General features: G+C 42.2%; 1 protein-coding gene across 1 annotated transcript; it reads left to right on the forward strand.

Moving 5' to 3' along the window:
* The first annotated feature begins 816 nt into the window (after positions 1 to 816).
* Positions 817 to 9,515, forward strand: LOC137173794 (serine/threonine-protein kinase H1-like). Its single transcript, XM_067578868.1, has 3 exons — positions 817 to 1,091; positions 2,066 to 2,768; positions 9,123 to 9,515. The coding sequence occupies exons 1-3, from the start codon at positions 817 to 819 to the stop codon at positions 9,513 to 9,515; spliced, it is 1,371 nt and encodes a 456-aa protein (XP_067434969.1).
* The last annotated feature ends 4,213 nt before the right edge of the window (positions 9,516 to 13,728 follow it).

Here is a 13,728-nt window from a genome sequence, read left to right on the forward strand (position 1 = left end):
CTACAATGTAAATAACACTCTCATACTACAGCACAACTGTAAAACTCGAACCTGCAATAACTGAATGTTTGGCCACTCGGGAGCAGCAGAAACAAGGTGAATGTAGGCGTCTGTTTACACATCTATTTACATCACATACATTTGGAGTTGTGTTTGTGTCCATCTGACCGATATAAGTCCATTTTCTCACCCTACTTTTAGCTAATAGCCGTCTGCTGCAACTGAAAACAAGTTGATGAGAGAGAATGAACCAAATCTGTATCATTGTGGGCCAGAAACCGTCCAAAGCAACAATTAATTAACTGTCAAATCCATTGAATTAAGTTATATGAGCATAATATTTCCATACAAAATGAAGTGACAGATCAGTATCTTACCCCTATAGTCTGAAGTCACATGTCTTTACAGAAAACAGAGCTTCCAAAAGTTATAAGTTGACACATTTATTACAGATTAATTTAATTGAGATCCCCTTTTTTAAAAAAGAAAAAGCAGCAAATCATTCTGCTATTGTGTTTTTATGTTATGTAACAATTTTATCTGTGACTTCCTTTTGGTTCTTCCTCAATTTACAATCACTGTGGTAATCGACTGTATGAAGAGTGACAATAGCTTCAAACCAATTTCTGTTTACGTGACACTTTTATCACATGAGTGAGCGGGAGGGTGAACTCACACACCTGCCACCTGCATCTTGCTGGCTGGGTGGAGCTTACTATTACTGTTAACACACCAAAAGCACAACACCTGCCATCTGTGCTTACCTGCATGCTCCAGCAGAAACAAGCCACCGCCACTGGCTGGTTACACTGAGCGATGGGCTGCGGGACCAGCAAGGTGCTGCCTAAGGCATCCAAGAAGGGCTATGTAAGCGTGGTGCAATCGCTTGTGGCTTTCAGCAGAGCACATAATAATGATGATGATGGTGATAATGGTGAGCCAAAGAAGCATATGGAGAAGCCGTGGTTTTCCACAAGCGGTAAGAATCTTCAACCGACGTCCAACGGCCAACAGCGGATACTCAGAGACGGACGACAGAGGGATAAAGTTGCCAAGTATAAGGACAAGTTTGATCCACGTGTGACAGCAAGGTAAATGTTAATAGTGAAGATTCAAAAGCAATGTCAATACACTAAAAATTAATCTTTAAAAAGCCATGATATTAAGTCTTGACACTTGTTTTCTAAGGGAAAAAGCTGACTATTATCTTATTTTAACAGTTTATAAACTATATATATTATTACATCCATTATGTTAGATTCTTGAAGATTTTTGGAAACTTTAAGCCATCAGACTTTCAAAAGCTGGAAAACAAGCAACTGACTGCATAGCTTATATCTTAATGCCAATATTTACCTGTTGATCTAATCATAGTGCATATCAGTAAAGTTATCTGCCTTTGTCTTTCCAATTTCAAGTAACTTACTGTGTTAAAAAAAAAAGGAAGTAAAAGAGAAATTCCAAACAAGTAATTTTATCTCACCCCTTGAGCAGCCAATTTTTTTTACATTTATGCACATAACAAGGTGAAATGGCTTATTAAGACTCTTCACCGTGTTCATGGGAGCCTTTTAATGTAATAAGCTTTCTCATTCTACTCAGCCCACCACCACCAACCTTCATGCAATACAACTTATTAGTGCATAGCAGTAATACTAGACACTCATTTGAGAGGACTAGGACTTGTAATACCTGAAAACTCTCTTCCTGTACTTGTCAGATGAAAGCTTAGAAACAAAGAAAGGAAGCTGAAGTCTCCCCTCCACATCTGATTAGTCATAGCACACATGAAGTATTGTCTTGTTCAAATGGTTAGTTCACATACATTTCAACGTCAAACTTCAACTTCATTAGTGATCTACATCAGAATCATTTTATTCAGTAAATGCAGCATATACAGTATAGATGTATAGATGAATTTCCTTGGTCACCTTTGCTGCAGCGTGCAGATATCTCTCCATACATCACTGCTGCAGCTGCAGTGTGAGACGCTGAGTGCTCTGCAACAGTGTATCATGAGATAGTTATGCTGTAATGAGTCATCATTCCCCTTCTGCCCTGTCAGATATGACATCAAGGCTCTGATCGGTCGTGGAAGCTTCAGCCGTGTTGTGCGTGTGGAACACAGGGCGACTCGCCAGCCCTTCGCCATAAAAATGATGGAGATAGAGGCTCCAGAGGGCCGTGAGGTGTGCGCCTCTGAGCTGGCGGTGCTGCCGCGGGTGAGCCATGCGAATGTGATTCAGCTGATCGAGGTGTTTCAGTTCCCGCAGCGGGTCTACATGGTGCTGGAGCTGGCCACAGGTGGGGAATTATTGGAACGCGTCGTCAGCAAAGGACACTTCACAGAGCGGGACGCTACCCAGGCCCTCCGGATGGTGCTGGCTGGGGTGGGGTACCTCCACACGCTGGGTATCATCCACAGAGACTTGAAGCCTGAGAATCTTCTCTACTACCACCCCGGGGCTGACTCCAGGCTGCTGGTGACTGACTTTGGACTGGCTACTTTTGGCGGCACAGGGTCAGAGGTTTCGGGCACTGATGGGATCGGGGCAGACCATACCTGTTCCTTGAGAACAACCTGTGGAACTCCTGAGTACTTGGCTCCTGAAGTGTTGCTGAGGAGACCCTATTCTTGTGCAGTGGACATGTGGGCCTTGGGGGTGATTGCCTACATCATGTTAAGTGGATCAATGCCCTTTGAGGACGACAGTCGAGTGCGACTCTACAGATCCATTCTTAGAGGAAGGTACAGCTTCCATGGAGATGTGAGTTTTCTGAGCTTTTCATTGTAAATTTGAGTTTGGTTATGTATATTAAGTGTTTATTTGAAGCGTATTGATAGTAAAAACTATGGTTCTTTGGATATAACCAAAAAGCAATAGGTTTTTAGAGTGCAATTTTGCTCATTTGCAACCTCAAATTGCTCAGAACACAAAAAGTCAAGTGAAAAAGGTGGAAGTTGTCCTTTTGTAATAGCTCACAGATTTAGCTGAAAGAGATGTAATTCTTTGGCTGACTGAGGTTTCTCTCAATAGATGAAAGCATTCCAGAGTATTTCTGCATACAAAGAACAGTTTCAACTAAAGGTCCTGTCTGCCATTTCAGTTTTTGACATGGTTTTGGTTTGGTTGAGTATGATGTGCATTCTTTGGAGTTATCCAACCCTAGCAACACATTGGTAAACAATACCCTAGAATGAACCAACCCTACTCATTATACTATTAGAACTACCAGGAATAGCAACATTATTCAAACCCTTCCTAGTGTAAATAGAAAGATTTCGACTGAGAATTTTCCAGCGCAGGTATTGTAACAAAGTGATTTTTTTCCCTTGTTTTCATCCTCGGCAGCAGTGTAAAGAACATGAATGGATATGCGAAAGTTTGTTTTGGTGTCTCGAGTTTCCTCCTGATTTGGCTCTGCGAGGATGCATAGAAACGGATGCATGTTTTTTTTTTTTTTTTCCACTTTCCTCATTCATACGACTGAAGTGGGTATTTTTAACAGCCTATTCTGTCGAGCTCAGTGGTGAGTTCGAGCTTGTTCTTTCACGCTGATTACACCCAAGGCTGGATTATTCACTGGGCTTTAAGCCTGGCCTGATTCTCAGGGATGCAGTCTGACATTTTAGTCTGGCATACAAGAGGCTCCCTTACATAGGCCCTGGACTATTATCCCTGTGTTTACCGCTGCACTGACCACCAACTGAACAATAGGGCAAAATCCTTCTAGAGTTTATGCAAGGGCTTATTTCACGTTTTCATGGTGGCTTTTGACACAGCTCATATGTAGGCCACACTGGTGGAGGAAAATCCCCGGGAAAAACCACATTTTATAGGATGGTACGTTGTCCCGGAGACGCAGTAAAAACTTCAATCTAAATTCATACGAGGACAATATGAAGACATCATACATGGCTGAGTGGCAGTCCAGGGTTTGATGGATCAGCCATCAATCACATTTCTAAGTTGACAAGACGCTTATTCTCCATCGTGTGCAAGTATCCACCCTCACTGATAGACTGACAACACAGTTACACACAGACACACACTCTGATAATACTGCTGTTATGTATGATGGAGGTTCAAGTATCCAGAAAATTTCAACAGCCGGAGTAATTCCCTTCACATATTAAACTTGACTCGAAGAGTTTCGTTTGAAATGAGCTGTCCGCCAATTGAACAGAGGGACATGTAGACCCACCGAAAGCAAAATGGTTTTTTTATATTCTGGGGAGTAGTGATAACGCTGACTGGCTATGCTTTAATGAAGAAGCAGAACTGGACTTATAGCAACATAAACATATCCAGTAAGGTTCTCTTAGCTTAGTTTGCCAGCGATGAGGAGTAAGAAGATGTTACTAGTCAGTGGAGTAATTGATAGACAAGAATATTTGTTATGTTTAGCTTTTTATGATTATTATAGCCATTATTTAAACTGTTCAGAGTCAGTGGATGCTGGCGTTTATTCTTATATGCATGAGGTGAGAGGCAGGTTACACCCTGGTCGCCAGTAAGGCTAAACAGACAAACACATTCACATTCACACCTGTGGACAATATGGAGTTCCCATTTTACTCATGCCCTGTTTACTGGGATATCTGGATATCTTATCCCTTCAAGTCAGGAACATGGACATGAGCTGTTTAAGCCTGAAAAGTTATCAGAAAACTCAGTAAATCTGCCTCTTGGAACAAACTCCTTGCAGTAAAGTGCAGCCAGATGCTCAATTCAAACCCAGGACCCTCTTACTTTAAGATAACAGTGCTAACCACTTTAAGCAAGCATAAAAATCCAACTGGAATTTAGTGACGCTTCACACTCCGTGCCTTCAAGATGGCAGAAATGCATGGAATGAATACAGTTTGTCACAACAAGGAACCTATAAATGATAATAGCTTTGGTAAATGGAATAGTAAATGAGAAAACCAATTGGTAAATCAGGATGCAAATTGAAAAAAGTAATAGTCCTTGTAATTTCCTTTTGAAAAACTGCAAAGCTGAATTGTTAAATTCCTTTCAAAAGTCTACTGTTTATTTTGGTTAATTATCAATCTACTTTCAAATTGCAACCATGTATTAACAAGTGTTATTCAGTTAATGTCTTTAAAGTCTAACCTGGTTATGTATGATTTAACAAAGTGTTTTTTAACCGTATGACTCTCAGTCCTACAGTTATGTAATACGTTAGTTTGTTTTTCATTAATAGCAGAACCAGGATATTGTCGCTAGGAGGTTATGCATAAGTATTCAACAAAGCAGTACCATGAAAAAGCATTCACCTCGAGTAGTGACATGTTTATAGATGGACATATAAAGATTTCAGAAATTACTCTTCTTCTCTACTGTGCAAATTAATACACAAGGGCTGCAATTACTGATATTCTTACAAAAGCAGTAACCTTTTGTATTTATTGAAGCTGAATAGGGACATGCAGTAAATATGTGTGTTTGTGTGTGTGTGTATGTGTGTGTGTGTGTGTGTGTATGTGTGTGTGGGTGGGCTAACATGGAGGTGAGACTCACTCAGTAATGCAAATGGCCCCAGGCACCTGCCACCTGCCCACAAACTAGGTCTCTCTGTCTCTCCCTGCATCCCCCAGCCCCCCACCCCCCACAGCACAACACACACACACATCATGCATGCATTTCCCCCAACGGTGCAACAGCCGCTGGCCTTAAGACCTGTAGTGCAGGCTCACACTGATGCATTCACTTAACAGTGGGAGGAAAGAAGGGGAACAGAGGGGGTGGTTGCAGGGGAGGGAGGGGCTGGAGGGAAAAGACAGGAGGGGACAGAGGACAAGCAGGGCAGAGGAAGAATAGGTGTAGCCTCAGGGGGGGGGGGTTTGCACCTTATCACCCAATCCGTTCACTGCACATCGGATGAAATCTGGGCATTTCATCTCATGTGTACGTGCATGTGTGTGTGTGTGTGTGTGTGCCAGCGTACATACATGTGTGCTTATGTCATGGCAGCCTTTTGTATGTAAAGCATGAAGCCTTGCATTAGCCTTGTAACCTCCTCTGCATTCTGCTGCTGTGTTATTGAAGCCACAGTTTCCTGACCCAACCCAAACATCTGCATGTCTCAGCAGCAGCAGCAGCAGCAGCAGCAGGAGCAGCAGGGCAATCTGGGTAACGGTTAGCCCAGTCTGCCCCCTAGTGCTCACCACATGAACAAACCCAGCCTCCACTCGGCCACAGTGTATTGTACATGACAGGCCAATCTCTCCTGCATCCGGGTATTGATATTTTGATTACTGAGGTTTAGCTGCGGCGTTCACCTGAATTAACAACAGGCCACCTTTCCCATGTGGACTCATTATGATGAGACATATTTAAATTTGGCTTTGTTGCTGAGGGAATGCTGCCAGGTGAATCAGATTTGAGTGAATTGTAAGGCGGGGGAGGGAGGGGTTTCTCGTGCGGAGTTGATCATTACTCAAAAGTATATTATCCTCGTGATCACATTAGTGTAATCCAACCTTCTAGCGTTTTCTTCATTTGTTGCAATCATGGCTTTGTCAGGTAAAGATGTAGCACGCCGCAAACACAGTCAGCGGAGCTTCTCATTCACTCTAACAAGATGTTGCTCAGTAAGCCAAGCCCTGTAGGTTTCTCTACTGCTTATGCCATATCCACACTCCATTTGCCCCCCCCCCCAACCACCACCACCACCTCCCAACCCCCCACCCCCCTCCCCTCCTCTTCGGCTCTGCTCAACAGTGATGTATAACACCGGCTCTCGCCCCTTTCCACCAAACACAATAAAGCCTTGGTGTTTTTTGACGTGAAAAATGTTGGAAATAAGGGGGAGAGATAAACTTCCTGCCGGTGGCTCGGTTCCAGGAAGACAACAGAGTTACGTCTCTTCTTCTTTAGGTGTACCATGTTGATAGCCAGCCTGGTCTCAATCTGCGTACGAATAACACGACTTTACACTTTCAAATTGCGTGCAAAGAGTCCAATTTTGCGTGCAGGTGATACGCCAATCGTCAATATAATGTAACTTTCTTTTATTTTATAAGGAGATTTGTGGCTTATTAGGAGGAGGCAGGTTAGGTAGATGGCTAGATAATTAGTTGGCAGATTTTTACCTTCACATGGGGCATTTTAACCAGATTTTTAGCGTCACATCAGGACATTTTTACCACATTTTACTGTTTTAACCCAATCCATGATCTTTCCCTAACCTTAACCAAGTGGTTTTTGTGCCTAAACCTAACCAAAAGTGTTAAATACAGCATTAAATTGGTGTATTACCTGCATGCAAAATTGGACTTTTGCACTGCATGCAAATTAAAAGTGTAAAGTCGTGTTATTTGTACGCAGATTCTGGGTCGTGATAGTAGGAGGGAGGTAAACTTTTGTCACCTCTCAGCTATGGCTTCAGATTTTTTTCTACATCTTTCCTAGCTATTCTAGGCTTCACTGTCTCTCCTACGTAGCGATCATGCTCTAAGCTTATGTGTTCCCCTCATTCCATTTCAACCTGCTAGCCACGGCAGCTATCATATGTGTACTTCATGGCGCCAAAATAAGGAACCTGACTGAGTAACCAGCAGCGCTTGATGAAGATGAAAGTCAGACTTGTTAGTTGTGGGAGCTCAATCAAACACTTTCTCTCTTTCCCAGGGAAACCAAGTGTCACTCTGCCTGCCTCTCAGGTGTGAAATAACAACACAATGAGAAGAAAGTTTGAGTGAGAAGCATTTTTGCGACTTGTACGGCGGCGTCGGCACCCTGCACTGTGCTCACACACACACACACACTCGTCTCCAGTCAGTGCACTGTGAGAATAAGCGAGTCCCTGCTTCTTTGAATTCCTCTCACCGGCAACAGTCTCACGATTGTCAATTTCATGCTTGATTAATTGTCATTACTCGGCGAGAGACAAAAAAGGAGCGAGAAATGCATTTCGGGATTAAAATGGAGAGCGAGACCTCCCTAAAGAGCGAGATCTGTGCGAGGTTGAGCGGAGAATGAGAGAATTTTGCACACACAGATTTTACTGTATTTAGCTTTTATTCTCCCCAGCCAGACACGGTTGAGAAATATTCAAGCTAATTGGTGGGTGACTGTGGAAATGTTTTTGCATCTTAAAGACATGAGAGTGAGATAGAGGTGATTAAGGAGGCAGTTTCTGAATTATGCTTATCATTACTTGACTTTACTCAAACAATCCCAACTAAACATCATGTAGGCTAAATAAGGACATGCTCGCTTTTTGACACTGTTAAAGGTCATTGTGTTATTGTCACAATGTCTTTAACTGCCTATGTTTCATGAACTGAATGAATTATCACAGCATGTGTATTATAGCTCAACCAGCTGTCTTGGTCATCTTCTTAATCTGATGCCAAATCAATATAATTCAATGTCTGTATCAGTAATATTATATTTAGGGTAAGTTGGAAGCCCAAAGGTCGTCCGTTTCCTGAGGCAGGCCTCTACAGTGTTGTTTCCATGACAAAGAACCAAAGCTGTGATTAATTATTTAATGATTCTGAATTATGATAATGATTCTGATGTCTTCTCTCCCACCGGAGAGATGACATGGCGGCGCAGGATTTCAAAGTATCCTTGAATGTCAGCTTGGGTCATGACAAGGGGAATGATTTGCTATTTGAATTAACAAAGAGCAGAAAAATCCCAATGAGGCTCAACCGTGGTGCCTTTATTGTGAAGCTAATGCAAGCTAAGAATAAACATGTGCCTAAATCCCACACATACGGCAGGGCCGTCCTACCTCCCAGGCTTCGTATTCATTCAGCCAAGACTGCTGCTTCCCTTTGCCCAGTGACATTTAGCTTTCCTTTGAGTTTAGTTCTGCTTGTTAGGCCTGCGGAGCACAGGGATCATAGTTTTATTGCTTTGTTAGAATGAAATCTTGCATCCCGCTTTGAAGAGGCTTTGAATCTGTGCAGGCGCCTCGTCTAGATACCCAGGCGGTGCTTTTAGAGGAATGTGGGTTCCAGAGTGTCTGTGTGTGTCATTGAGGTGTGTGTAGGCTGAATTGACATCTTCTGGAGTGAGTGCTTTTATATTCTGTATTCTGTATCCTATTATTTTATATAGTGATGGCAATCACTCTGCTCTGCTCCTTCTTTTCCACAGCCTTGGCCGTCTGTGTCCAACCTGGCCAAGGACTTCATCCAGCGCCTGCTGGCATTGGACCCAGCCACTCGCCTGACTTCCGACCAAGCCATCCGTCACCCCTGGGTGGTCACCATGGCAGCCAGTTCTTCAATGAGGAACCTCCATCAATCCATCTCCCAGAACCTCAGGCAGCGGGCATCGCGCTGCTCTTCCCGATGCCCAAGCAGCACCGCGAGCTCCGGCGACGCCAACAGCCTGGGAAGGCTAATATCACTGGAGAAAACCCAAGAGCAGCAGAAGCAGCAGAAGGGCAGAACATCTGGACTGACTCAGCCTCAGAGAGTAATACAACATCCAGCCAGAGGGCTCCAGGAGCATCAATGCCATCCAGCTAGAGCGTCAGATTCATGAGAAAGCTAATGAAGGGACGGAACCAGCTGCCTGAACTCAATCAGCACTGCAGTCGCAAACCTCAGCGCTGAAAACAGGGAGCCAAAGTGCCTGGGACAGATGTTGTGACAAAAAAAGTTCCCTTCACTCTGTGGACTTCAGTCAGGCTTCCCTACTAGACTAATCACTCCATCTCCCCTGAAGGCTGACTTCCATCCTCCATTAGTTTCTTGTGGTCAGGTTAAGCTGTTTGTGAATATCCTTCAGTTTTTAGGTCCAGGCCTATATTGAGACAGAGCTGTCCACCTGCACAAGGTCTCTCGCCTCTGGTTATTCACACAGCTCAGACTAATGGTTTTCAGTGTTTCAGCTCATTATGAGTCACCACATTACCTGTCTGTGAAGAGATTCATTCCAAAAAATGAGAAATTCATCATTTGAGAAATGGGAGTTAATCTTAGCAGGGGTGATGTAAAAGTAGAAGAAAACTTGTTCCTTCGGCTCTGATCTTTTTTCGATTTTTAAAAGTAGAATTTGAAATCCTCACCACCAAACAGCGGGAAGATTTACTTTTTTTTTATTTATTTTTTTTTACATTTTGAGACAGAAAGAGGCAATAACGCTCTAGTCTTTCCTTTTGTTGTCACTCCTCCTACATGGCAGCACCCACAGTCCTGTGTAGCCACTGAAAGCACAATCCAGATATTTGGTGACAGGCCTCTATCAAGTTAAAATGAAGCTCTGGGATTTAAAAAAAGCTCTGTGCCCTCCCCCAAACATTATGTAAGCCGTAAACAATAGCAAACAGCATCTTCAAAATAACCTCTTTTTCCAGTGAGAAGTTTTAAATTAAAATGGTAATACGAGTGTGCGACAGGAGGGGAATAAAAGTTATGAGAGTGCATTAAAATGCAAGGCAGATGTTAAACATAATTACCAATGAAGTTCATTCTTGTTTAGCAATATCACACATAATATATTGCAGATTCTTTCCCTCTTTGTTTTAATCATTTATGATTCATGCTTTCTGTTGCAGATGACAGGTCTTGTATTGGAGATTAGTGTACATACACAATATCTGGATACATACAGCTTATATAAAAAGCACATCTCATGAAAAAAACAACTTGGAACAGTGTTTTTTTTTTTTTTTTACATAAAACCATTATAAATTACCTTCTTTTCTAGGAAGACCATGAATTTATTAATATTTTGTGTGATCACATATCTAATAAAAGAAGGCACCAGTTGTGCGTTTTCAAAAACTGAGATGAAACACAATTTTGTACTACACCAACAGTCTTTCAAGTCAAAGATGTTAATAAGCTTTTTAGCTTTTTTTTTTTTTGTTCTATTCTTGATGATTTTTTAAAGAGGCAAGCCTCATTATTCTTTTGTGTTTTTATCGACCGAGTGAGATGTAGGACAGATACTGTAATTAATAATAGTTAAAGTTCGTGAAAGTTCGTGTTTGACTTTGGAAACTCAAGGTCCACTTACTCGCTTTTTTCCTAAGCTTTCGACCGCTTCTCATGGTCTTCAGCTGCAGGTCAAAGATCCAGAAAAAGTTGAAGAAACGGTGATTTCAACCCCTTCCCATCGTCTTCATCAGTGAAAGGTTATAAACTGCGGTTAATAGACTGTGAAAGTTCATGCTTGGCTTTGGAAACTCAAGGTCCACTTACTCGCTTTTTCCTAAGCTTTCAGCTACTTCTCATGGTCTTCAGCTGCAGGTCAAAGATCCAGAAAAAGTTGAATAATCGGGGATTTCAACCCCTTCCCATCGTCTTCATCAGTGGAAGGCTATAATTTGCGGTTAACAGACTGTGAAAGTTCGTGCTTGACTTTGGAAACTCAAGGTCCACTTACTTTTTCCTAAGCTTTCAACCACTTCTCATGGTCTTCATCTGCAGGTCTGCAAAATTCAGTTCAAAGATCAGGAAAAAAAGTTGAAGAAACGGGGATTTCAACCCCTTCCCATCGTCTTCATCAGTGGAAGACTATAAACTGCGGTTTAACAGACTGTGAAAGTTCATGCTTGACTTTGGAAACTCAAGGTCCACTTACTTGCTTTTTCACAGTCTTTATTATCTGCGGATGACTGGGCAGAGCTACAGTTATGCTTGCTGATAAAATACAGCGGCTGCTGCTGTATTATAGAGTTTAGCTGGTTACTATTAAACCACCAACACTTTATTCAATACTGTTTGGTGCATTAGTGAATAGTGAATATGGATGATATCATTCGGAGGTGGTTCATGCATTTTTTTCTCCAGCAGGGAGCATTGGGGAGTTGATAAAACCTCTCAGTGGCTGCTCATTCTCAGTGTCCTGAGATCAATGTCTCTTTGAGAGGGAACTGCTAGTGTATTTTGGAAATAATGTGTCAGCAAGTAGAAGTACAGAGAGCACCGTACTGACAGTAGGACGTTGATGCATGGGCATAGAAGCAATCTCCTTAAATTGCTGGAGTTAACAGTGCGTGGTCTTCTTTCTTCATGCATTGATGAGAGCTCCATATTCTGCTGGAAAATGAGTCACAGTAACTTCTTTTTTTTTGCATGTGCCTGTGAGAAAACTTTTTTTTCCCTATTGTTACTGAATTTTTTGGTGCATTGTGTTGTGCAATTGAGTCCATATCTGGTGTTATCAAATTATATTTGTATGATTGAGGGAAGGGGTGATTTGTTATGCATTTTTATTTTAAACTCTGTCTGCAAACAAAATTCCACCCGCAGACTGATAAAGACATTTGAATTGAATTAAACTAAATAGAAGCAGGCAATAATGGAAAGCGTTTTTTTTTTTTTTTTTTCCTTTCTTCCCTTAACTATTGCGATTCAATTCTCATCGCCATTATCTCTCAAACGGGAATAACAAACCAACTGTCTCTCTGATGTATTGTCGATCTCATTTCTGCACACTAACTAATTCCATTGTCTTTTGCAATTACAGTGGGCTTGGAGTGGGCAGTGAAAGCTGCTTGATATTGAGGAAATTCACTGCATATTTACTTCCACTCTTTAATAGAGTACTGCAGATAATCCTTCTATTATTTTACTGTGTGATGCTATGTGATCATTTGGTAGTTTATTTCCACACAGCCCTGGGAACCGGCTCCTCTGTGGGATAAAACTGCAATCCCACTAGTTAGATGCAAATAAATCGGCCATTAGCTGTGGATCAGCTTTCATATTATTCATTTTACTCCTCTTGTTTGAGCAGTAGGACATTGGCTCGGACCACAGAGAAACTCTCAAGCCTCTGCAGGTGGATTTTGAGTAAGGAACATGTCCTCAAAACTCATTTAGCTTGTGTGGCAGTCAGGTCAATATCTTTCCATATGGGCTTTAGTCTCATACAGTGGAACGCAAGGCCAAACAATTGAGAAAGCAGAGCGAAGCAAAGAATGTAGGCGATAGAGTTTGCTCTCTAACACCAGCCGTGCGCTATGAGGACAAGTATGACAGAAAGTGTCTTCTTTCTTTTCTTCAGCTTCTCTCAGCAGAAAACCAAGGATTTATTCCCTTTTTCTTTGGCCTTACTTGAAGAGATCATTTGCTGCTCAGGACCCTGAAAGATAAGCTGACAGATCCACTTGTGGCTGCTATAAGAAGGAGGATAACAGAGGGAGGGGAGTGCTGGAGGAGTCCCCCGGCTCATGTCCGGCACAGGGTGGGTAGAGGAAACCATCTGGTCCCTCCCCCCTAGAGGGAAGACACCCGTTTCCCCCTTCATGTTTATCTCTGTACGGTTGACTCGCTCAAGGTAAGTGCCTCTTATTTTTCTATTTCATTTTTTTTAGATGATTTTTATTTTTATGGCATTTTGCCTTTATTTGACAGTCAGTGGAGAGACACAGGAAACACAGGGAGGGAGAAATAAGGGTATGATATGCAACAAGGGTTCCACAGCCAGGAGTCAAGCTGTGGATGTTGTGGTTATTTGGTATGCACCTTAACCATTAGGCCACCGGGGCACCCAGTAAGTGTCTCTTATTTCTATTGTATAAACCAAACACCCAGTAGATCAAATATTGGGGTCTTTTGTGAGCTGCTCGGTGTAGAGATTATTTTCCTTAAACAGCAATTACAACTCCACTCCACCTTAATGATTTGAGAGGAAAGAATGGTCCACATTTTTAGTCAGTAAATTGCTTCCCCCCCCCCCCCCCTTTTTTTTTTTTCCAGATGAGCCTGCTATTTGCTGTTGTCCTGTTATTGTGCTGCAGATA

Source organism: Thunnus thynnus, chromosome 21, assembly GCF_963924715.1.
Source record: "Thunnus thynnus chromosome 21, fThuThy2.1, whole genome shotgun sequence".
Lineage (NCBI taxonomy): Eukaryota > Metazoa > Chordata > Actinopteri > Scombriformes > Scombridae > Thunnus > Thunnus thynnus.